This window comes from Procambarus clarkii, chromosome 79 (assembly GCF_040958095.1).
Source record: "Procambarus clarkii isolate CNS0578487 chromosome 79, FALCON_Pclarkii_2.0, whole genome shotgun sequence".
Lineage (NCBI taxonomy): Eukaryota > Metazoa > Arthropoda > Malacostraca > Decapoda > Cambaridae > Procambarus > Procambarus clarkii.
In genome coordinates this window covers 3,814,571-3,839,874 of record NC_091228.1, presented here as the reverse complement: position 1 = coordinate 3,839,874, position 25,304 = coordinate 3,814,571, and the positions used below count along the sequence as shown (strand labels likewise).

The following is a 25,304-nucleotide window of genomic DNA, read 5'->3' as shown; positions in this document are numbered from 1 at the left end:
GGTTGATCTGTCCCCTTGTCTCAGGGTGACACTCACCGGTTGTGCCTCCGCCATGCTGCCTGTTGGGTCATTATTTTTGTGACCCGGAGTCGTCCGATGATTGTTGTCGGTACGCGCTCTCCTTCACCCAGGCCACTGGTCTTGATACTTGGGTGCAGGCGGCTGCGGCGTTGCTTGCTGGGTGTGTGTTGCTGCAACACTCTTGATTTGCGGCCCCGGATGCCCCGAGGCTGCCCCGTTTTGGTGGATGGGGTCTGGACTTGGGGTTGAGGGGTCGCTTCGGCTCTGGCTCCTTCCGCTTCTTGTTCCTCCCCTTCTGTTCTCCTCACTTCCTCCCTTGCTTCCTGCTCCGTACCAAAGGAGGGTTTCGGGGTTGGGGCGGGGTCTGGTTGGGTTGAGACTCGGGCGGTCTCGGGGGTTTTCCTCTTCCGGGGTGGCGGCGGAGGCATTCGAGTCGGTTCCTCCTGCCGTGCAGTATGGGTCTGACCAGTGGGCTCCCTTCATTAGTGTTTGCATGGCTGCCCTGGTTTTTCCTTGTTAAGCTGGGGCTTTTGGGGTGCGGCTCGGCCCTGGGTCATGCCGTAGAGGTTCCTGGGGTTAGGGAGGGGTTACCTGGGGGGCCTCGGCCCCGTTTGCCCCTCTTGGGTTCTTGTACCTTTGGTGTGGGGCTGGCAGTTCCTCAGAGTGGGGTTGTTCCTTCCCTCTGTGTTCCTGTTGTTTTCGGGTATACCCCTCCCTGAGTTCGGTTCCGTGTTCCTTCGGGTTCGTCGGTCCCGTCGTTCCTGGGGGTGAGTTTCACCCCCTTTTCCTTACCCTTTTCGCTCCTATGTCGGGATGCTGTTCACAAAAAAAAAGGAAAAAAAAAAAAGTGTTCAGGTAAGGTACATCCATACAAGGTGTGAAACAAACATTGATGGATTTCTATATTGACCTAGTACATAGTGCCTAAACTGCTTCGTATCGTTGGCCCTGCATGTTCCTTGGTCAGGGGTGCTTGTCATGGTTCTCGTTGGTTCACGAGTCTCTTCGTACCTTCCAATATTATTGGAACGTCTGTTGATTTTCGATGTGGTTTCCATCGGGTCTTTTGTCGGCCTTGTTGGTTCCCTTCCATCATCTGTTTTCTTTCGCTTCGTTTTCGCCTTGTTTTGTTTTCGCGTCGTCTCTACTTCCAGTTTCGGCGTTCTTTGCCATGACATTGATCCCCTGAACTAATAACAGGTAAGTACCATGCCCCCACTCTCCCCCTCGACGACCCCCACTCCATGGATGACCCAAGCAATTCTTCACCATCCTGTCCAACCCAATCCATGACTAACCTTCCCCTGCCTAAACCTTCCCACATCCCCTGACCACACCTACACTGCCTGCTATCATCACTATAATAATTAATTACAGACAACCACGTGTACATTTTGCTTCGCTCAACTCACAATCAAGGATCCATGGTTCGATTCCCAGAAAGTGCAGAAATGACTGGATACATTTCCTTTCACCTAGCATTAAAAAACTACCCGGGACTGTGGGTTTTATCCTGGGAAAGGTCAGTAGTTCGACCTAATGGGAACCTTGATACAAGCCAAAGGTATATATATACACACTACACAGGCTAGCTGTCTAGGACAACAAATTAATTCCTGGAAAACAAGGAATTTTTTTATATCTTTTAACACTAGCTATAAAGTAACAATGGGTCACAGAACAGTGTTGGTGTTAGTACTACACTCCACTAACACACTGCCTGCCAGTCACACTCTTGCAGAACTCTGGCTGATGCAAGTACAGTACTTAAGTTAGTGTTCTGTACGTCACAGTTGATATTTCCCTAGTGTTACAGACTTTCATTTTGAGCAAGTTACGGACATAGTGTCTGGAGTGGCTGGCAGAAGGTGTAGTGTTTTGATGGCTGTTGGTGGGATATGTAACAACATTTGTCCAGGTCTCTGGGACATTTCCCTGCAAGGTTAATGCCAGTTGATGAATAAAAGTACTGCATTGAATTTAGTTACTGCTGCCACATCCGAGGGAAAGAATGTTGCCTTGTTTTTAGGGTTTGATCCGTTTTTGAGAGACTATTGTTTACATCCTAGGATATTTCAGATGGCTTTCTAAGTCCGTTTCATGCCTCTTTTTGCTTCTTTAAATCTGTTTCCATAGTAGGAAAATTTAGCTCTTCTATTTATATTGGTGTTGAAGAGCATAATTTTTCAAATTCTTTTGTAACTAGATGAGCCTATGTTTTTTCCATATTTATGTTTCTTGTGAATTAATTTTAGTATCTGTTTGTTAGCCAAAGATTGTTAAGTATTTTAATGATTGAATTTTGATAAGAAGGATACCAGTTGCTCTTTGTATGTTCTGCATCTATGACACTGTTTATAGTTTTTACCGTGTAGTCAGACAGTTGGGGTCTATATGTCTAGTGGAATCATTTTATCCGAATTTACTCGAGAGCCATTAATTAATACTAGTGGCTTTGATGAGGACAAGAAGCTGGTGGCTTGTCAAAGGTCCCTCCATTTGCCCTGATGATCCTTACCAGCTGTAGTTTAAAGCCCAGCAATTTTTTGGCGTCTACAGCTTTAGCGGGTAGGCGGTTCCACAGGTTTACAACCCTATGGGTGAAAAAGCATCTCCTGTTTTCTGTCCTATATTGTGGCATGTTGAGCTTGAAATCGTTGCTCCTCGTTCGTGTTACATCTGACCTTTTGAAGAAATTGTCCGGATAGACATCCTCCAAATTGTTCAGTACTGTATTTTAAAGGTTACGATGAGATCTGCCCTGTCATGCCTGGTTTGCAGTGTTGTAAGCCCTGTGACCCTCAACCATTCCTGATGAGAGATGACTAAGCTCTGGGATGAGTTTTGTTGCCCTGTGTTGATAGCATCAACATATTTATAGATTATATTTATAGTTGCAAATGAGGAAAGTAAGAGCTATCGGTTGTGGTGCTCTACGATGTTAGTCCACATGTAGTTGTGAGTGGAAGCAGAGGATTGAGGGAGTCGAGCGAGTTTGGTAATTATGGGTATTAGCATACAGGAGTTCATGCAGTTATCAACCCTTGTGCTATTGTGTTGAAGTCACCATCTCAAATAATGAGATTTTTTTGTTTTTTTATAAAGTTCTTCAGATTATTTGGGAATCTATTTATATTAGTATTTGGAAACATTTACACAGATCTAACAGTTAGAGAATCTTAAGTTTTTAATTATATAATGAGGAAAAAATATATTCATAATAGAGGATTGCTGTTTTCTGCTGGACAAGTGCATTATTGTCCACTGGAGGACATTATTGTCCACTGGAGGACATTATTTTCTACTGGAGGACAAGTGCGTTATTGTTCACTGGAGGACAAGTGCATTATTGTCCACTGGAGGACATTATTTTCTACTGGAGGACAAGTGCGTTATTGTTCACTGGAGGACAAGTGCATTATTGTTCACTGGAGGACAAGTGCATCATTGTTCACTGGAGGACAAGTGCATCATTGTTCACTGGAGGACAAGTGCATTATTGTTCACTGGAGGACAATTGCATTATTGTTCACTGGAGGACAAGTGCATTATTTTTCACTGGAGGACAAGTGCATTATTGTTCACTGGAGGACAAGTGTGTTACTGTTTTCATTGTGTGTGTGTTCACACAGTGGCACTACTGATAGGTTCCATATTAATAATAACTGTCACCAAGTTAGTGTGTCCCAGCTGACGTGCACCTGACCGCCGCAACAGGTGGGTGGGAGTGAGTAGCCAACGGGAGAGGATCGACGTGTATCACCGAGGCGCCCAACACTGTATCCGCTCCCACGTTACCTCGGCCTCCCTGGCCGCACAGACCTGCTGCTACGACAGGTGGGTGTGTCTACCCCTCCAGCACACTGTACAGGTTTCCACTCCCACATTATCCCATCCTCCCTGGTCACCCAGACCAGGGAGCTACGACAGGTGGGTGTCTCTACCTCTTATAGACTATTAGTATGTTAGTAGCTGATCTGTAGTTTCAAAACAATTGCTCTGTAGTCTTGCAGATGCATTTACTTGAAAATATGCTGTGATGCTGCACTTCACGCTCTTCTGTAACTCTGCATCTCAAGATGTTCTTTGATGCTGGTCCCCTTCAAGATGTTTTGTGATGCTGCACCTCAAGATGTTTTTGAAGCTGCATCTGAAGACAGTTTGTTCTTCACTGCAAGATGTTCTGTAATGTTTGTTCATCTCAAGATGTTCTGTAAAGTTGCAACCCAAGATATAATGCAACAATGCATCTCAATTTTAGTGATTATGCACCTCAAAATGTTCAGTGATGCTGCACCTCAAGATATTTTGGGATGCTTCCTCACATGATGTTGTCATGCTGACCCTCAAAATTTTTGTGGTGCTGCAATTTAAGACGTTATCTGATGCTTCATTGCAAGATGTATTGTTATGCTGCATCTCAAGATGTCTTGGGAAGCTGTACTACAAGATACTCCGATGCTACACCTCATGATTTATTTTTTTAGATGCTGTACCTCAAGATGTTGTGCCTGTTTATAGACAGCAGATCTTCCCTTCATGGCCAATGTGATGAGAAAACATTCATTTGGACACTGGAGATGTTTGGAATGCCTTCCTGAAGGATTGCCAAGATTGATTCTTTCAACTTAATTTGTACTCATTCACCAATTTAGAAACCACTTCAAGGTGGCCATTTGTGCATCCAAGTTTTCTCAAGATGGATGTATATAAAATTTAATAGTTTGCTTATGAGTTTAAAAAAGTATGTAATAATTGACCTTAACATTCACAGTTAATGTTATTATTGGAAGATATTTTCTGGACTTTTGTTATTGTATCTTAGCAGGTAAAATATTATATTTAGATTTTTAGCCAAAATCTCAGTCTTCCATCAAGCATCCTGTTAACTATGAGAACTAGACAGGTTACAAGCTTATCTGAACAAAATATGCAATTTCAGAGAGCGACAGCTACTGACACGAGGGAGCGGGGCAGGAAGCCCAACACTTGCCAGCCCAGAGGTAAATTTTGCTCTACACTGGCAGGTCGACATACTTCCTTGGCTTGCCTGTAGAGGCAACTTCCTGAGGTAGGACTACTTACTGGTTCAGGTACTAGTGTCATAAATGGCACATATCACACCATCAATGAAGGTGTGGTATGTACCATTATCAACTATCCTTCTTAATGAAATAAAGCTTGTCACATTTCACATTGAGGAATCACCCTCAAAAAATTTCCTGGGATACATTTAGACACTTGTTGAACTTAGATTTTATACTTTTCATTGTACTCTTTACCAGATACCAAGCTGTCCGTCCACCCAACAATGGTCAGACGTGTCCCACTAACCCCGGTGACCTCAAGTACCACCAGCAGGTCAACATGGCCACTGACTACTGATTGTTCAAGGCAAAAGGTATCAAGTTAAGGCAACCACTCTTAAATACCAAGAGCAAGCAACTTATCCAGGCTGAACACATTCCTACACTTTCTTCTGTTATTAGAGAATGCAGCCTCCAGCACCCACTCAGATCACTGCATACACATTATGGCGAGCGAATTAAATTAATATAAATAGTATTAATGAGTAACTTGAAGGCATTGTATTTAAGAAGTAGTGTAGTGTCTGGTAACGCAATGTTTGCAAGCAGACTCCATCTTCTGTCAAGGATCTGGACTCTACAGAGCTATACATATTAAACTGACAATCACCTATAATTTATTCATATATAAAATGACTTAAGAGACAGTAAGGAGTTTGGCAGATTGTAACTTTGTACAGAATTTAAACCTTTCTCTGAATCAGATATTAATTCCAATTTATATCTTGAAACTTTTTAATTATACTGAAATCAACATACAGTATTATAATGATCCGAACCTCTTTTCATGTAAGGTATTCCCCCCTCGCTATGTAAGAGTCTGTTGACAACTTTGGTAGTAACTTATGAATGGGAAAGTGTCCAAATACCCTAAATCAAATATTGACATCGTCTTAACCAGTAGGAAGTTGTATGACAATTACTACCTTATGTATGCTAGTATAGAGGTACAGATGGATAACCCACACCTATATATTTGTGCATTTTATGTAAAAATTTACACTAAGTCTTGCACACTCTTCTTAGTGCTTTATCAAGGTCTCAGTATATGCTTAGGATGAGACTTACATCTCGATGGATCATCACTGCCAATGAGATAATTATCCATCGAGATTTAAGTCTTACTCGAACCATATACTCAGACCTGGGAGGAGCCGGTCGGCCGAGCGGACAGCACACTGCACTTGTGATCCTGTGGTCCTGGGTTTGATCCCAGATGCCGGCGAGAAACAATGGGCAGTTTCTTTCACCCTATGTCCCTGTTACCTAGCAGTAAAATAGGTACCTGGGTGTTAGTCAGCTGTCACGGGCTGCTTCCTGGGGGTGGAGGTCTGGTCGAGGACCGGGCCGCGGGGACACTAAAAAGCCCCGAAATCATCTAAAGTTAACCTCAAGAGACCTTGATAAAGCACTTGGATGAGCATGAAAGACTGGTAAATTTGTACATAAAATATACAAATGCCAGTACATAAGGGTAGGTTTTTATCCAATGTTATTATGGCTGTGAAAAGACATTACCATTAACTTATGAAGGTACATCTTGCTCATTTTATTTGGAGGTAACTAAAGGTACGCATGACAATACAGTGAGAGGGGAATGTCAAATGTCACACATTAAAATGGTTAGAAATATCTGTAATTATGTTCTTTTGATGCATTTGATTTTGTTCATTTGATGCATCACGCTATTGTGATTTCTGTGTGTAATCTGTAATTATGTGTTTATGTATATATTGTCCCACTGATGTACAATCAAAAAATATTATTATTACAGCAAAACTATCATAGTTCAACACATTGTGGTCAGTTCATTTTGTAATGGTGGTATTAGATGTATAAATATTTAGACATTAATGTTCCTAATAATAAGCCTGTAGTCTTAGTACATTAATAATACCTAATGTACAGTTTGTAAATTATATCGCAACAACTGACTCACCTTATCTGGTAGTGGGAATCAGTTCTCTTGTTAGTACTGTATCACGAATATCTCTTCCCCCCCCCCCATGACCTTCTTTCCTTGTGAGAGGTCAAGGCTGAGTCACGAATGTTGACCTCTACAGTTAGTGATCAAACTTTACCTATTACACAATTTATAAACACTTATTTTACAGGAAATTATGTAACTGTAAAACATATTTAAATCTCATTATCTTCAACTTTAATACAGTGTAAATTGTTGCAAATATTATTGGAAACTTTAAATTAAATGTAATTTTTATCTTAAATAGTATTGATATACTGTACATGATAAAAAAACTGGAAACTCAACTGTACAGTATTTTTTGTAAAACAAATCATTCCCGCCCGCTACCATGTGAGTCAACACGTCACAAGGCCTAAACATTGTCAACAGAAACATTATGCTCTGTGTATAGAACAGTATACTGTACACAGTGTGTGAGCAAAGGCTCACTCTGATGGGCATCAACTTTGAAAATACAGTATATACCTTTAACCACAACTGCGTCTTCACTTCCACCACTTCTCGGGACCTGATGAGTGCTATGGAACATGTGTGTAGAAGCTGCTTATTATATGTTATTAGTGTGAATGACTGCATCTGAAAAAGTAAATACTAATGTAGTTTTGAGCTTAGTACTCCAGTGTTTAATTGATCTTGCACAAAATGAATACATGTGTTCATTCAGTTCAAATTTGCTGTTAAAGATAACTAAATTTTGAGACAGGACTGTAGACCTGAAAACTTGAGTGCAAATGACTAGGGAAGCCTTCCAAAGGGTCACCTTCTATAGGAAGTCACGAGTAATAATTAATATTTGTGTGCCAAGATTAGCTACATAAGCGTGCATTTACATATAACACTGTACAAACCATATATTCCCAGCTACATGGGGTTAGAACTCTTGTGTTCCCCATATCTGCTCTAGTGTTACATCGACACCATTTCTAAGTGTCAATAAAATCAATGTGTTGGAAACCATTCAGTGCAAAAGAGGTCGTGTTTATTGTGAACAATTACATCATTCATTTGGACCCGTGTATCTGTTTATCCAAGAGACTTAGCACTTCATAAACTATAAATGCAAAATCATTCCTCTTTGATTTTAATAATAATCAGTGTAAATAAACTAAATGTTTGCGGCTACAGCTAGACTTTACATATCCCTTCCTCTTTAAATATTTATGGTCCATTCCTACAGATCCGTAACTAGACTCATTAATAAAATTTGAAACATTTATCTGCTTGACAGCCTCCATAATAGTAGACTCGTGGCTCTCTACCAAATTTCACAGCTGGCAATATGTGGAACTAAAACTACTGTAATTACATTAAAATTTTATTTTTGTGGTAAGTAAATTTAAAAAGATATTTATCCTAGTATCAACAAACACTAAGATTTCTTCAGCCTGTGATCTCTCACACACTTTGTTGAGCAAAATTTATTCCCATTGTATTCAAAGGGCACCAAGCCCGTTATGTCTGTGGCACACATGAAACAACGAAGCAAGCAGGTATTCTGTACTCCTGCCTTTACTTGTTGCTCGAGAATTCGACGTTCCGCTGCTAATGCCCTCTAAGGAGAAAGAAATTTTACTAGAATGCCTCTCTTTTAGCATACAAATAACATAGACGTTACACCTATACTAGTAGTGAATAGCATCAAAGAATATTGTGACTAAAATATGTCCAAATATCAGAATTAAAGCCAAAAAATTATTTAAACAAAATATCAAACATTAAATGTAATGAAGCCCTTTCCTAGGCAGCTTCATCAGCTTCCCAGTGCATTGGCTCTGGTACCGAAGAGACATTAAAAATACCAGTGTTGAATGTAATGAAACGCCTCTTCCTGTAACTATTTTCACAGAGATAGCTCCAACACAAGTTACTTCAGCCCCAGGATTCCTAACTAACCTACCAGAAATGAGATCCTGAACCTAGCCACCTCACACAAGTGCAGGAAACCAAAGGAAACATCTAGAAAATGAAGCAATATCTGCAAGGTTCACAAGAAAGGAAAAATGAAGAAGCAAATGACTGCAAATGATCCACCCAGGAGTTTATTTGAATTCTCCTACTTACAACTGGTCTCTGCCAGATGGCAGCACCCCAGGAACTGCCAGCTCCCACGTCAACATTAGTCAGTCCTGGCCCTGCCTCACTCCCCAATTGTTTGGGAGGGGTGAAGTGAACCAGTGTACACATGTTTTGAGGGATTCAATCATTTGTTTACATTGTTGGGAAGTTCATTCAGCGGGTTGTGAGGCTTCGTTCTCTTTTAAGCCCGGCAGCAGTCTGTATTGGTTCATTGATTTTCTAGGTGCCTCCCTTGGTGAGGTGGTGAAGTGTCACCTGCTCGCTGCAGTTCTGCGAGGAGGCCCAGGTTTAATATTTAGAGTCCCCGGTAGGCCGAACTGAACTGCATGGATAATGTACTACGGTAGTTGGGAGCCAACTCGGAGAGTGAGTTTCAGGGAGCCACAATGGCTTCCTTACCAGAATTATTATTAAAAGATCTTATAAGCATCACTCACATGTGTATAAAATAATTTAAATTAAGGAAGCCAATTGTGCAAAAATACAGAATATAATAATATGCATAGTACTGTACCTTGTCCCTATCACTTAATGCAAGAAACCTCTTCTTTTCTTCTTCCTCTTGCATCTCCTCCTTTGCTTTCTTCTTCTTTTCTTTTTGTCTTTCTAGCTTGGCCTGCCTCTGTGCCTTTCTTCTCTGAGCCAACTTGGCTGCCTGTTGTGCCTCCTGCTCAGGAGTGAGAGCACTTGGCACTTTAGCCTACAGGTAAAAAAACAAAAACAAAAATTAGAACATTGGGTCATGAGAGATACTTTGGAAGCTCCCATAAACCAACTGCACTGAATACAAATGCACTCACAAACTGCAAAACTCTGAGCAAGCACATTGTCATATCCTCCTACTAAAGAGGAGCAAGGAACTCCATGGTCCCAAGTTAACATGTGACAAGAGTATGGTGAGGAGATCAGTCAGTAAATTATGTTTCTGCCAAAATGGGAATGAACCTGACTGTACTACTGGCACCCTATAATAATAATAATAAGGAAGATAAGGTTAATAAGGAAAATGAATAAATACTACAATGATTTAAATAAAAGTATATGTTGTATAATGTACTAAATATTACAGGGAGGCAAGATTGGGATTTTGTAAATCAATTACTGTGCAATGTAATAAAATGTATTAATCAACTGTATACCATGTAAGCCTTTTACTAAATACCACAATGTATATCTAAGCCTTAAGAATTGAACCGGGTTTCTGAGAATTGTGCAGACCTACCAGGAGCCAGGACCAGAATCTGCTTCACTATGTCGTGAGGAAAGATTAGGGATTAAAGATTAACTCAAAACGAAAAAAAAACACAAAGGTTAGACAGAAGAAAAAAAACCTACTGGTTGAATCGAAGATATGAAGAGTGAGGAAAAAATGCTGACACTAATGCACCTGGCTGTTATTAATATCAACCCAGGGAACAGGGTTGCATCACCACCTACCCCTCTTACAAAGAACCAGTGTTAAATTCCAAACATTTTTACCAGGAAGAGACTAGGCTTCCTGGCAGGGAAGCCGGTCGGCCGAGCGGACAGCACACTGGACTTGTGATCCTGTGGTCCCGGGTTCGATCCCGGGCGCCGGAAAGAAACAATGGGCAGAGTTTCTTTCACCCTATGCCCCTGTTACCTAGCAGTAAAATAGGTACCTGGGTGTTAGTCAGCTGTCACGGGCTGCTTCCTGGGGGTGGAGGTCTGGTCGAGGACCGGGCCGCGGGGACACTAAAGCCCCGAAATCATCTCAAGATAACCTCAAGATAGGCCGCTTGGACATTGATCCTCAGAACCCCACAATAAAGCCACAAGGTAAGGTAGGAAAGGAGAGAGAGAAATGGTGGAAAGGGTGGAAAAGGGAACTACCAAGAGGGTCCTGCCAGAAAATGGCATTTCACTACATTTAATCAATAATTTCTGGGATGCCCCCAGTGTAGCTCCCCAGTTCTTACTCCCAATGGTGGCTCAGTTAAGAAGGACAGCTTTGCTGATAGGGAACACAGGAGTAGCAAAACCCAGCGAAGAGTTGGCCTGCAGAAGATGGCAAATTAACAGAACTTGGGGTAAAGGATCAATAGTACTATGCCAGATGCCCAAGTGCCACACAGGAAAGTGGTAAAATTAGCATTGAATGAAATGAAATGTCTTTTTGGTGAGGTCCACGGTGGCTACCTGTTGCTAGCCTCTCTGGATAGCTCCATGCCAATCAAATCACACTAGGCCCTTGCAAGTCATAAAAAAGTTAACAGTGACCAGAGGGCAAAATCTAGCCCCCTCAAAGAGGCACAGAGAACAGAGGATACAAGGATACAAGATCACGCTAAGCAAGGAAATAGCCACCAGAAAGGTTGAGCGAGACAAAAAGAAAATACACAGAAAAGGAGATCGCCAGTAGTTAGGTCATTTCACTGCTAGTTTCACCTGCCCATCACCAGGAGCTGCTGCCTCAGCCAGTGGCAGCACCCTCACTGTCAACAAGTCAACCAATATTGCCAACAAAGCTAAACAATTTCTGATGATCATGAGTCTAAATGTAGACCGCAGGCTAGCTAATCTTTATGACACTAGAGACAACCTAAGACAAATGCCTCAGGAAGCAAGAAACCAGGAACACTTGGACTACAAACATGACAACTCCTCCAGCTAGAAAAGGAGGAGGCCAACAGTGAAGAAAAATATGCCCATCAGAGTCAATAGAACAAAAACAAGACCCCACAAAAATAAAAAAACACAATGATGAGAAACAAGAAAAAAGCAAAGCAAATGCTAAGAAATATGCACTGTTGCCAGTGCATAGTTGCCAGCCAATAGCTGTCATCAAAGAGTCCATACATGGCAACAGACCAGGACCATGAAGAACTGGAACCATAACTAAGCCACAAGAAAAACCACCTGCCAGTAAATGGCCTCAGCCCAGAAGTGACAGAAGCAGCAGCTGAGCCAGAGGAAGGCAGGAAACGTACACACAATCCAGGCCAGCCAAAAGGCAAGCACCCCAAGGCAACAAAGCAGAGGAAAAAAAGCCCACCAAATGACAGCTGAATACAGCACAAAACCTACCAAAAAGAGCACTGAAAATGCCCCCAGAAGCATTACAAACAGTAAAATTGCTGAGCATCAGAGTCATCACCAAAATTCTGGCTTACAGACACACAGACTGGGAGGAAGCCTAGGGAGTTGAGATAGGACCAGATAGGTGCCCAGTGGTGGACCACTGGGCACCCATACATCTCACAAAGCCAGAGGAGGTTGCATTGGAAGGTACTTTCTGATGCCTTCCTGGAGACAGGAAGTAACCGGGACAGACTGTCCACGAGAACATTGGACATTCCTTGAGCGTAAACCGTGCAGAAAGCCAAACCCCAAGAAACCAGCAGAAGAGCTACTCAAAGAGCTCGGCTCTAAGGCCCAAGGGACTGAAGCAAACCCACCGGTTGAGGCAATGAACCATGAAAGAACAGTCTGAATGTAGTCATAGCACAGAGTCTGGATGAATCTGTATCCTGAATGCCACACAAATGCAAATTACTGCACTATACTGTGAGCCTGATGAGAGGGAGGAGACCAACAACTCAGGCCAGTTTGATGAGTGCTGGTCACAAAGCCCCAACCTAGGGCCATGGAATGCGTGAAGACATCAAGCAAGGGCAAAAGAAGGCACCAGGGAATTGAACCCAAAAAAGTCTGAAGATGAAACCGGCAATGCAGCAGCCAGCGAAGGGTCAATGGAGCCAGAACCCAATGATCACATCAGTGGTGAAAGGGGCTGAACCGTAGATAAAGAAGGGTAGAAATAGCGTAGGCTACTCTATCCCTTTGAGATGTATTTTATTGTCTCAATAAACGTACTAGAACTTGAACTTGAATCAAAACACACAATGCAGCTACAACCGAGGCCAGAACCCACGCATAAGGCTGTGTCGAGTGACTCAAATTCCTCCTGAAGCCAGTTAGTAAGGCGCCCAAGGAGGCCAAGAAATCGTACGACGGAACTCAAATATGAACAGGCACAAGTCATCTGCCACAAGTGCGCTCACAGCAAAGACATTTGGGCAGGGAACTGCATACTCACATCCCAAGAGAGAGAGGAGCAAACAGGCAGTCACTGAGGGGTGCATAAAAAACACCCCCAGAAACACCAACACGGTATACAGCTCATGCCACTTAAGCGTGTAGGTACTACAAAAGCTGTGTCGAGCCCCAAGTGAAAACAAAGAATTATCTGCTAGCCAGGAAGACGCCAGCCCCTTGTAACACATCCAAAAAGGAGAGGAAAATATAAACTCAAAACAGAGAGGGTTTTGAAAGACAAAGGCATGGGGAAACTGAACCCAGAGGATAGTCACACCCAAATCTTACTCATACAGGGAGGGAGGATAAAAAAAAAAATCCCCCTGCAAAAGGATTTGCAGGGGATATCCAGGGGATCCCTGGACCTTTTCAGTACCTTCCAGCTGAGTCAGTTGACCTTTATCTTTTGACTGAGGATGCTTACTGGTGCAGCTGGCAGCTCCCAGGTACTGAGTCAGATTTTTTTTTTCTAGCTCCTGGTAGATTAATATGGATCTCAAGACCTAGTATGATTGCCAATTGCTTAGGAATTACCTGTGTGTGTAAGCACTGTGGAGCTATTGAGGGAAGGGGGGCAGATATTCTCAGTAAAAAAAAAAAATTCTATTAAAGTACATATACGTTACCTTCTTATAATCATATTTATCAGGATACTGGGCCATAAAACGACGAAATTCATTTCGAGTCTCCTTGTAACTTGCACAATCAAATGGAACAATTTTGTCTGTATCTGCAACACTAGGGTCACACCCATGCTCCAGCAACCACCTGAAAAATGTCACACGTGTAGTGGACTGATTGCCAGGGGCCAGATTCACGAAAGCACTTACGAACGTGTACATCTTACCTCAATCTTTGTCGGCTTTGGTTACATTTACAGAACAGTTTACAAGCATGAAAACTTCCCATTCAACTGTTATTGTTATAAACAGTCTCCTGGTGCTTCGGAGCTCATTAACTGTTTAATAATTGGAAACAAAGGTGCCAAAGATTGAGAAAAGATGTACATGTTCATAAGTGCTTGCATAAGTGCTTTCGTGAATCTGGCCCCAGGTCTTAACTGGTAATGAGAGTACAGTACAGTATTACAGTACTACTGGAAGCAGGGGCTACACTTAAGCTGCACCAATACTAAACAAAAGTCACTCAAATTTTCCTAACCCTAACAAATATCTTTCATTTACTACTGTATTATTTTTTGCCATATGTGTACTTTTATACATACATGTGAAATTTAAATTGATATTAAATACTTTAGTCATAAAGGTTTGTATATTTATAGTTGGGTTAGCTTACACAGATTTACAGTAATTATTTACCCAGGAAAGAGTCATAATAATGACACGTAGTATCTGTAATTATAAACTGTATATTAAAGGATTAGATTTAGAAGCAACATTTATCAATCATTTTAACAATCATTACAGTTGGCAAATTCAGAATAAACTATCTCAATAATAACATGTACAAATTATTACAATAATAGCTGAATTAAACAGGTAATTACTTTAGTAATCACCTAAGTAATTACCCAAGTGTAGTTACAGGATGAGAGCTATGCTAGCTGTGTCCCATATCTTGAGATGATTTCGGGGCTTTAGTGTCCTCGCGGCCCAGTCCTTGACCAGGCCTCCACCCCCAGGAGCAGCCTGTGACAGCTGACTAACACCCAGGTACCTATTTACTGCTAGGTAACAGGGGCATCAGGGTGAAAAACTCTGCCCATTGTTTCTCGCCGGCGCCCGGGATCAAACCCGGGACCACAGGATCACGCGTCCGGTGTTCTGTCGGCTCAGCCACCGGCTCCCTCCCCATCTTCTCAGTACTCTTTGTCATATAACACTTTGAAACTACTGAGGGTATTGGCAAACGGAAAAAGTTTTCTGTTTGCAAAAGAAAACTTTCAAATATTTTTGAAGGCACCTTTGTTTCCTTAGCTTGAATTTATGACCTTGTTCTTGAGGTTGTCAGTTTCAGGAATTCCTTTTTATTAATTCACCTTAACACACCTGGGCGTCTGACAGCTGGGCGAGGGCAAGGGCGCCCGACAGCTGGGTGGACAGCACTTCGGATTCGTAGTCACGAGGTTCCGGGTTTGATCCCCGGTGGAGGCGGAGACAAATGGGCAAAATGTTTCTTTCAACCCTGATGCCCCTGTTACCTAGCAGTAAATAGGTACCTGGGAGTTAGACAGCTGCTGCGGGCTGCTTCCTGGGAGTTAGACAGCTGCTGCGGGCTGCTTCCTGGGAGGGGGGGGGGCTTCCTTGTCTAAAGGTGTAACAAAAAGGAGGCCTGGTCAAGGACCAGGCCGCAGGGACGCCAAGCCCCGAAATCATCTCAAGATAACCTCAAGATAACCACTTATCAGGTCCTCTGGCGACCTTCCAAACTGTAGTTACCAAAATATTACCATCTATGGAGCAGTCATAGAAGTTCTACATCCCTGACGCCACAAATGAGACAACAGTCTCCCACACCAGAGAATGTCCCTTACTCTGGTGAGCCAATTTCCTCTATAACAGTCATGGATATTGCAGTCATTTCCACAAGGCAATCTCCAACACAAGATGCCAATACCATTGCTCCACCCACGTGTGCCAAATATTCTGGGCAGCATTGCGTCATCCGTTTACTGTCGGTAATCTCGGGGATGACGCAATGCTGCGTCGTCCACTAAAATAATTGCCAAAAATCAGGTTTTTATCCGATTTTTGGGGGACTGTTTGGTAACTGTCAACAAGCCGAATGCAATCTGTGATTACAATACAAACATGAAAGGTGTTGATCACTTTGACCAAATGATCAAATATTATCACTTCATAAGGAAAACTCACAAATGGCCGAAGAAAATGACCTATTTTGTGCAAATGGCTATCTACAATGCTTATGTGATGTACAACTACTACACAAAAAATACTAAACTATAATACTAAATATACTAAAATACTAAACATTTGTGGGCAGGAATTGGGAGTGTAGCTGGAAGGTGTCTGGGCACTCACTCGCGGTTAACGCGTGGCCCGTCTTCAACTCGTCGGCGGGTGGAGCGTGACCAGGTTTTTTATTTTATATGCCAATATTCCTCTAGAGAATTCTATTGTGAACCCATTAATACCAAAATGAAAGACTTAGGACGAAAATTGAGGTGACCAGAGTGAAAAGAGTGAACACATTTTATCGCTTTTCCACGCTCCTGGGTAACTCGTTAGCACTTTCTGTTTGCTGCGGGTAATTAGCCGAGCTTTTGGAGTTTATATGCATTTAGTGCTGTAGAGAATTCTATTGCTAACACAATGATACCAAATTTAATCTCGTAGGACGAGAATTAAGGTGACAAAGTTGAAGAGAGTATACACTTTTCAGAATTAACGCGCGCTCCCATGAAACGCTGGGACTCAAATCGCACAGTTGAGGGGTGGTGCGCGGGGTACGCCAAAGTGTTAATTAAAGTTTCAATTTGCACAGTTAGTTGGTGCATGCCATGAGTACAGATAAGGTCATTATATACTGTATGTTTATGTATATATATATATGTGTGTAATTACCCAAGTGTAGTTACAGGATGAGAGCTACGCTCGTGGTGTCCCGTCTACCCAACACTCTTTGTCATATAAAGTTTTGAAACTACTGACGGTTTTGGCCTCCACCACCTTCTCACTTAACTTGTTCCAACTGTCTACCACTCTGTTTGCGAAAGTGAATTTTCTTATATTTCTTCGGCATCTGTGTTTAGCTAGTTTAAATCTATGACCTCTTGTTCTTGAAGTTCCAGGTCTCAGGAAATCTTCCCCATTGATTTTATCATTTCCTGTTACTATTTTGTACGTAGTGATCATATCACCTCTTTTTCTTCTGTCTTCTAATTTTTGAATATTTAATGCCTCTAACCTCTCCTCGTAGCTCTTGCCCTTCAGTTCTGGGAGCCTCTTAGTAGCATGTCTTTGCACCATTTCCAGTTTGTTGATGTGCTTCTTAAGATATGGGCACCACACAACAGCTGCATATTCTAGCTTTGGCCTAACAAAAGTCGTGAACAATTTCTTTAGTATTTTGCCATTCATGTATTTAAAAGCAATTCTGAAGTTAGAAAGTGTGGCATAGGCTCCTCGCACAACGTTCTTTATGTGGTCCTCAGATGACAGTTTTCTATCTAGAACCACCCCTAGATCTCTTTCTTTATCAGAATCTTTAAAGATTTCTCATATAATTTATAGGTTGTGTGAGGTCTATGTTCTCCTATTCCACATTCCATAACATGGCATTTATTCACATTAAATTCCATTTGCCAAGTGGTGCTCCATATACTTATTTTATCCAGGTCTTCTTGAAGAGCATGACAATCATCAAAGTTTCTTGTCCTTCCTATTATCTTAGCATCATCAGCAAACAACTTCATATAATTCTGTATACCAACTGGTAGATCATTTATGTAGACAATAAACATCACTGGTGCAAGAACTGAACCCTGTGGTACTCCACTTGTGACATTTCTCCAGTCCGATACATTGCCTCTGATTACTGCCCTCATTTTTCTATCAGTCAGAAAATCTTTCATCCATGTAAGAAGCTTACCTGTTATCCCTCCAATATTTTCCAGTTTCCAGAACAACCTCTTATGTGGAACTCTGTTGAAAGCCTTTTTTTTAGGTCCAGATAGATGCAGTCAACCCAACCATCTCTTTCCTGTAAAAATCTCTGTGGCTCGATCATAGAAACTGAGTAAATTCGATACACAGGATCTTCCAGATTGAAAACCATACTGTCTGTCTGATATTATATCATTTCTCTCCAGGTGTTCTACCCATTTAGTTTTTATTATTTTTTCTAATATTTTCACTATTACACTTGTCACTGATACAGGTCTATAATTGAGGGGGTCTTCCCTGCTACCACTTTTGTAGATTGGAACTATGTTAGCCTTTTACCACATGTCTGCTACGATTCCTGTACACAGGGATGCCTGAAAGATCAGGTGAAATGGAATGCTGAGCTCAGATGCACATTCTCTCAGAACCCATGGGGAAACTCCATCTGGACTAACTGCTTTGTTCTTACTTAGCTCCTTTAGCATATTTTCCACTTCATCCCTAGACACCTCTATACGCTCTATGTTGTTCTCTGGAATTCTTATTATGTCTGGTTCTCTGAAGATCTCATTTCGTACAAACACACTTTGGAATTTAATGTTTCACACATTTCCTTTTCATTTTCCGTGTATCTGTTCCCCATTTTCAACCTCCGAATATTATTCTTTATCTGCAGCTTACTTTTAATGAATTTATAAAAAGGCAAAATTCATTAATATTAAGATGTTAATGAGCATGTGAAAATAAAATGAGTTCCACCATATAGATCACTGATGCCAGATGCTTCAGAACTGGTATAAGAAAAAAATACTCACCACACAATGTCCTTTTGGTCATTTTCAGCTGCCACATGAAGCAATGTCTTGTCTTTTCTTCCCAATGTAATACAACTAAGATTGGATGGAATTTCAGTACATTTAATTGATTCCATAATATCATCTGGGAGAATATCACCTAAAAAGAGGAAATATTTTATGATACAAAACAAGATAATTCATGCATGTATCTGATGGCTGGCTGCACTAGCTTGCATAGGCTGCCTTAAATAGTCCACACAAAAAGGCAATATAGTTTACATATGTCCAAAGAAATCTTAGTGTTGAATGTAATGATAAAAAATATTTTCTGATTGGCTCCTCAGTAGCTCCCCAGAACTTAAGGACTAGTACCGCTATGCCTTTAGGTTGTATCAGGCAGCTTAGACCTGCACATATCAGGAAACAGGAACAGAATCTGGCTTGGTCGGCGAGGCAAGGAGAGAATGGCGTAAGAAATATGTATAGAAAGCTAAAAAATTAGGAAAACATGCTAAAAAGTACAGGCAAAGCAAAACAAAACCACTGCTTGAAATAAACATATGAACAAAATGTAAATGTCGATTGACATCAGGTGAACTATTCAAGCTAAAACTTGGCTGGTCACCAGAACCAAACTCTAACATCAAGTGCTGAATGTAATGAAACACTTTTCTATCGGGGCCCTCAATAGTTGCCAGAGGTAAGTACCGGTCTAGCTCAGACTTAGCAATGCCCTATTCTCTGAGGTCCTTCCTTGCCTTCTGGAACCATAATCAAAATCTGGCATTTCTCTACAAAGTGAAGGGAACTTGAGGATCAGAGATCAACCAAAAATCAAGATATACCTCCACTAGAATGCATAAGCATAACACAATGAACTTGTTAAAAATTAAGTGTCCACAGATAATAAGGCACACAGTAGTTGCCACCAGGTATCTACCTGCTTGATGTGGTTCTGGGAGTTGTTCTACGCCAAGCCCGGCCCGAGGCCAGGCTGCCCGAGTCATCCAGGGTACTAACCAGCTAGCCCACTCACAAATCGCCCAAATCAAACCCTTCAATCCAACGAGAGGAGAATAATGTGGAAAAGGGAAAGCCATTAAGGGTTGCACCAGAAACCCAGCTTTGAATATATAATGAAATGCCTCTTTCTGGTTAACTCAAAGTGGCTCCCTGTTGCTATATGCTTTGGACACCTTTGAATACTTTGAAGACCTTACCTTTAAAGAACACAATAAAGTAGCCATCACAACTGCAAGAAAAATGACAGGTTGGATAACAAGAACATTTCACACTAGAGATGCTATACCGATGATGATACTTTTCAAAACGCTAGTGCTCTCTAGAGTGGGATACTGTTGCACAATGACAGCCCCTTTCAAAGCTGGAGAAATTGCTGACCTGGAAAGCGTGCAGAGATCCTTTACTGCTAGCATCCACTCAGTAAAACATCTAAACTACTGGGACAGACTAAAGAGCCTAAATCTGTACAGTATTCCCTTGAGTACAGCTGGGAGAGATACATAATAATTCACACATGGAAAATAATAGAGGGGCTGGTCCCAAACCTGCACACAGAAACAACATCACATGAGACCAGAAAGCATGGCAGGATGTGCAGAATACCCCTGTTGAAAAGCAGAGGTGCAACGGGTACTCAGAGAGAACTATCAACATCAGAGGCCCGAGACTATTCAACACGTTTCCATTACACACAAGGGGCATAACTGGCTGACCCCTCACAGTGTTCGAGAGAGAGAGAACTGGATAAGCACCTCCAAAGGATACCCGATCAACCAGGCTGTGATTCGTACAGTCAGGCTGCAAGCAGCTATATCCAACTGCCTGGTTGATCAGTCCAGCAACCAGGAGGCCTGGTCAACGACCAGGCTGCGGGGACGCTAAGCCCCGGAAGCACCTCAAGGTATCCTCAAGGTAAGGTACCTCCATGTCTATCAAATCCCACTAAACCATTGAGAAGAACAGCTTACTGGAGACGAGAGACAAAACCCTGATCCCCTCACAGAGGTACAAATAACAGAGGTTACTAGACCACCTGAGGCTGAATATCAGCCCAAGACATAAGGAAAGATCAAGGACAAAGCCACAAAGTTACAAACATCATGGAGCCTGAAGGTAGGCCACAGGTTGGCTAAATCTGACAACACTGAGGATGACCTTGGACCAACAAGCCTTCAAACAAGGAGCCAAGAACACTAGGACAAAAATGCAACACCAGAAGTCAACCAAGTGGCTCGCAAATAATGATGGACCGCCACAACTGAACATAAATGAAGCACGTTCACCTGAACAAACCAAGTAACCCCCCTCCCCCTCCAGAAGCCCACTGACTGATTCCTAGCCAGAAAAGAGAAAGCTGCAAATTTTGAAACCTCCCACCAAGGCCAAGAGAACACAACTCCTTCACCCAAATATGAGCATAAAGCCCCCAGTCTACAAACAGTAAGCAAGAGCTAATCTAAAACCAGCATTGAATGTAATGAAATGCTAATTTCTGAGTGAGGCCTGGTGGCTCTCTGAAGCACCTAATCACTGATAATGTACCAGCTACTAGAGTGCATCAGCCACAGTGTTGTACTGGCCTGCCACGTACCATAAGCCAGAATCTGTCACAGAGGAATAAGAGAAGTATTTATTTATTTATTTTATTTATGCCACCACCAAGGAAAGAACCCAAAAAGTTCATGAAACAAAACAGACCATTGCTGGTTTTAGTACAGACCACAGCCTCAAGAACTGCCAAGAGAACTCCCCCCAACATTGTAAAGAAATGATAAAAATTCTCAAAACTAGCACCAGCTAGCTTGCACCCTTGCAGCTAGCATTACACACTTAGGTAATTACCCCACAGTACCCATTTGGGGGGAGGGGATTATAACTTGTGGTCAGCTGACAAAACCACCCTCAGTTCTATGGTAAATGTATCAAGTCCCCAATGACCTAGAGGGACGGGATGGGGGGGGGGGTGACAGGGAACCACCGAGGTTCACCCAGAAATTGGCATTTTATTATATTCAACACTGGTTTTCTGTGGGGAGCCCATTGTGGCTCCCTGAAGCTAACTACCCATGGAGAAAGAAACAAATGGGGACTTACCAGGAAGGAAGAAGCACCACAGGATCAGAACGAAGAAAAAAAGATATGGCTATGCCCAACAAGATACTTGGTTGCAAGAACCCTGTTCAACCTCCAAAACTCTCATGCTCGAATATCAGTCCAGGACATATTAGCGTACACAGCTGAAAGAGCGGCATATTTCTGAACATCTTGAATACCTGCTTGATAGGGTTCTGGGAGTTGTTCTACCCCTCAAACCCAGCCCGAGGCCAGGCTTGATTTGTAAGAGCTTGATCCACTAGGCTGTTGCTTGGAGTGGCCCGCACACCCACATATCCACCACAGCCCGATTAGTCCAGCACTCCTCGGAGAAAATTATCTAGTTTTCTCTTGAAGATGTCCACGGTTGTTCTGGCAATATTTCTTATACTCGCTGGGAGGATGTTGAGCAACCGTCCACCTATGAAGTTTTTACCCAGGTGTGAGGGTAGATTGCAGGCTGGCTAGACCTGATGGCAGTGGATAATCTGATAAAGATGTGTTACTGGCTGTGACTGGTTCCAATTGCCTGTCTGGCTGTGACTGCCTACTACATAACAGAGGCAGTGAAATCTGTGAAGGGAAACACTAACAGTGTGGCAAGCATTATCAAGGGGAAACAACAACACAGGAGCCTAACCACCACCGAAACATAGGTGAAATGAATCTCTTTATTTTAGCAGGGAAAAATACACTGTACAGCCTGCACAAGCAATTTTTAGTAATACTGTACAGTAATTATTATTTGTTATAATACAGTATTAGGTAATATTTATTTGATTTATATTCATAATCATTTATTAACACTAAAATAACTATACATGAGCTTGGCATTGTCAGTTTTGAATGCCAGCTGCTAAGGCTTCACCCGTTGAAGGCCCTTGGCTTTCTGGTAAGCACAGGTCTCTCAATGGCATTCAATAACCCAGCCAAACTCCCAGAAACTTGGATTTCTGTCAAAATTTAGTGAAAGGAAAGGAACATTCAGGGGAAAGCAAGCCATTAGGACTATATAGCACAATATATATATATATATATACATATATATATGGGCGCCTGACAGCTGAGTGGACAGCGCTTTGGATTCGTAGTGCTGAGGTTCCGGGTTCGATCCCCAGTAGAGGTAGAGATAAATGGGCCAAATTTTCTTTCACCCTGATGCCCCTGTTACCTAGCAGTAAATAGGTACCTGGGAGTTAGACAGCTGCTACAGGCTGCTTCCTGGGGGTGTGAAACAAAAAGGAGGCCTGGTCGAGGACCGGGCCGCGGGGACGCTAACTCCCGAAATCATCTCAAGATAACTCAAGATAGCACTTGAAAGGGATCAGGATAAGGATTTGGGATTGGACGGGGAAAAAGAAATGGAGCCAAACCCCTTGGACGGTCGGGGACTGAACACGACCTACATGAAGCGAGATCATTGCTCTACCATCCATCCCAAGTGCTTGATTTATTTGGAAGTTGGGTAGAAAAACCCAGATTCAATTTTGGCAGGATTACCAAAAGGTCCAGGTTAACGGGGTCTTAATTAACAAGCTCATACATTACCTTGAGGCTCATCTAAGGGAGGAATTTTGAGTGCTGTTTTAAGGTGCTCCACACTGCCAGTCTTACAAGCAGTGTAGATCACATCCCACACTCGAGACTTGTGATGGCAACCTGAAAAAATGTTAAGACAATGAGACGTTTGAAGCAAACAAACAACAAATGGTACCTCCAGTAAAAGATGATTAATTTGGGATGATAGTTTTTGAACACATTATGGGCAATATATTGTCTGTCACCTGGCCCTCCACTGGAAACATGTGCAAAGATATGCCACACTCCCAAGATATGAGTTTTCTTGGGCATTTTGAATTTTTTGTCAAGTGTTTAGGATTTGTTTGCTAGGCATTTAGGATTTTTTATAGACATTTTATAATTTTTTTGTTGGGCATTTTGATTTTTTTTTCGGGGGGCAAAAGGCAACTTTTAATACTTCATTGCACTGTGCGCGCAAGACCCACACTACCCTGGGTGGGCCTCAGTGTTTCACGGGAGCGAGCGGTAATTCTGAAAAGTGTATATTCTTTTTAAACTGTGTCACCTCAATTCTCGTCCAAGGTTTTTCAATTTGATATCATTGTGTTCGCAATAGAATTCTCTATGGGTCTAAAGGCATATAAAGTCCAAAAGCTCGGTGTACCATCCACAACAAACAGAGAAAGTGAGTGCGTGTTACCCGGGAGCACGCAAGAGCGATAAAATGTGTACACTCATTTCACTTTTGTCACCTCAATTCCCGTCCTAGGGCCTCCATTTTGGTATCATTGTGTTCACAATAGAATTCCCAACAAGGGTATATGCATATAAAGTAAAAAACTGCAGCTCACTCCACCCACCAACAAGATGAAAGTGGCCCAGAAAGAGAGCACTGCGCCACCCCAAGTCACCTCTCATTACATTAGAGAGTACGGTAATACTGAAAAAAGTGTATTCTCTTTTCTCATCCTAGATTTTTCATTTGGTATCAATGTGTTCACAATAGAATTCTCTACAAGACTAAATGCATATAAAGCCCAAAAGCCCAGCAAGAAAGTGAGAAAGTAAGAGCGTATTACCCAGAACCACGCAAGAGCAATAAAATGTGTACACTCTTCACTTTGGACATCTCAATTCTCATCCTAGGTCTTTCATTTTGGTATTAATGTATTCAGAATGAAATTCCCTACAGGGGTATAAGCATATAATATCCAAAACCATGGTGCTTCCCTCCCGAAGCTGCTGACAATTTTCCGCTGCCGCCGCCAACGCAATGCTGAGTTGTTACCGAGCAAAAGTGTTAAATTAATTAATATGCCTTCAGTCACATTTTTAATTATTTTCACAGATGGGCACAACATTACAAGAGCTAGTAAGAGGCCTTGGGAAAGCCATTAAGTAATAAAACCAAATTCTTTGGTTCATTTTAATTTTGAGATTCACCAGTTTACTTCGACAAATATGGGTCCTTTTTCCTTTCAAAATGAGGTTCCAATGCTAGGGTGTGAAAAATATGCTAGATGTAGTTAAATCTCTTTACAGACAAGTTCTCTTAGCAGTTGTCCTTCATACAACAGATTGAAATTAAAATTTAGCTTGGTGAAATCAACGTGGGAAACAACAGGGTTGAATGGTAACTCCCTTAATATGGCTCTAATCACATTTCTGATGGTTTTGTAGATGGAATCAACATTACAAGAAACAGTTGGAGCCTTGGGAAAGCTATTGAGAATGTTCAAAACCAAATTCTATGGTTTGTTTTCATTTTGAGTTGCATTGTTTTCATTCCCTCAAATATGGCCCTGCCACCTTTTAAAAATGAGTTTTAAAGCTGGGGACGTGAGAAATCAGCTACATGTGGTTACATTTTTTGCAGACATGTTAATTAACACTTTTGCTCGGTAACAACTCAGCATTGTGTCGTTTTTTTGTAGATGCATTTCCAATAACGACAGAGCATTGCGTCGGCAGCGGCGGCAAATTGGCAGCGGTTTCGGGAGGGGCACGCCGTGGTTTTGGATATTATATGCATATCCTCCTGTAGGGAATTTCA

General features: G+C 41.9%; 2 protein-coding genes across 6 annotated transcripts in view; one reads left to right on the top strand and one right to left on the bottom strand.

Moving 5' to 3' along the window:
• LOC123764514 (uncharacterized) overlaps positions 1-8,217 on the top strand; it is a 48,964-nt gene extending 40,747 nt beyond the window's left edge. Inside the window, exons 6-8 of one of the 3 annotated variants that reach the window (XM_045752423.2) lie at positions 3,739-3,858; positions 4,964-5,092; positions 5,307-8,217. In XM_045752423.2, coding sequence (XP_045608379.2) covers positions 3,739-3,858; positions 4,964-5,092; positions 5,307-5,406 — 349 coding nt within the window. In that variant the 3' untranslated portion in view covers positions 5,407-8,217. Of the gene's footprint in view, positions 1-3,711; positions 3,870-4,963; positions 5,093-5,306 lie in introns of those variants that run through there. The other 2 variants (XR_006773583.2, XM_045752424.2) reach the window with 2 other exon arrangements.
• Positions 1-25,304, bottom strand: part of LOC123764515 (tRNA endonuclease ANKZF1) — a 64,059-nt gene that overhangs the window by 11,907 nt on the left and 26,848 nt on the right. Inside the window, exons 11-15 of one of the 3 annotated variants that reach the window (XM_045752426.2) lie at positions 23,279-23,389; positions 18,632-18,770; positions 13,857-13,998; positions 9,686-9,871; positions 7,561-7,671 (exon numbers count right to left, since the gene is read on the bottom strand). In XM_045752426.2, coding sequence (XP_045608382.1) covers positions 7,561-7,671; positions 9,686-9,871; positions 13,857-13,998; positions 18,632-18,770; positions 23,279-23,389 — 689 coding nt within the window. Of the gene's footprint in view, positions 1-7,560; positions 7,672-8,396; positions 8,648-8,674; positions 9,442-9,685; positions 9,872-13,856; positions 13,999-18,631; positions 18,771-23,278; positions 23,390-25,304 lie in introns of those variants that run through there. The other 2 variants (XM_045752427.2, XM_045752429.2) reach the window with 2 other exon arrangements.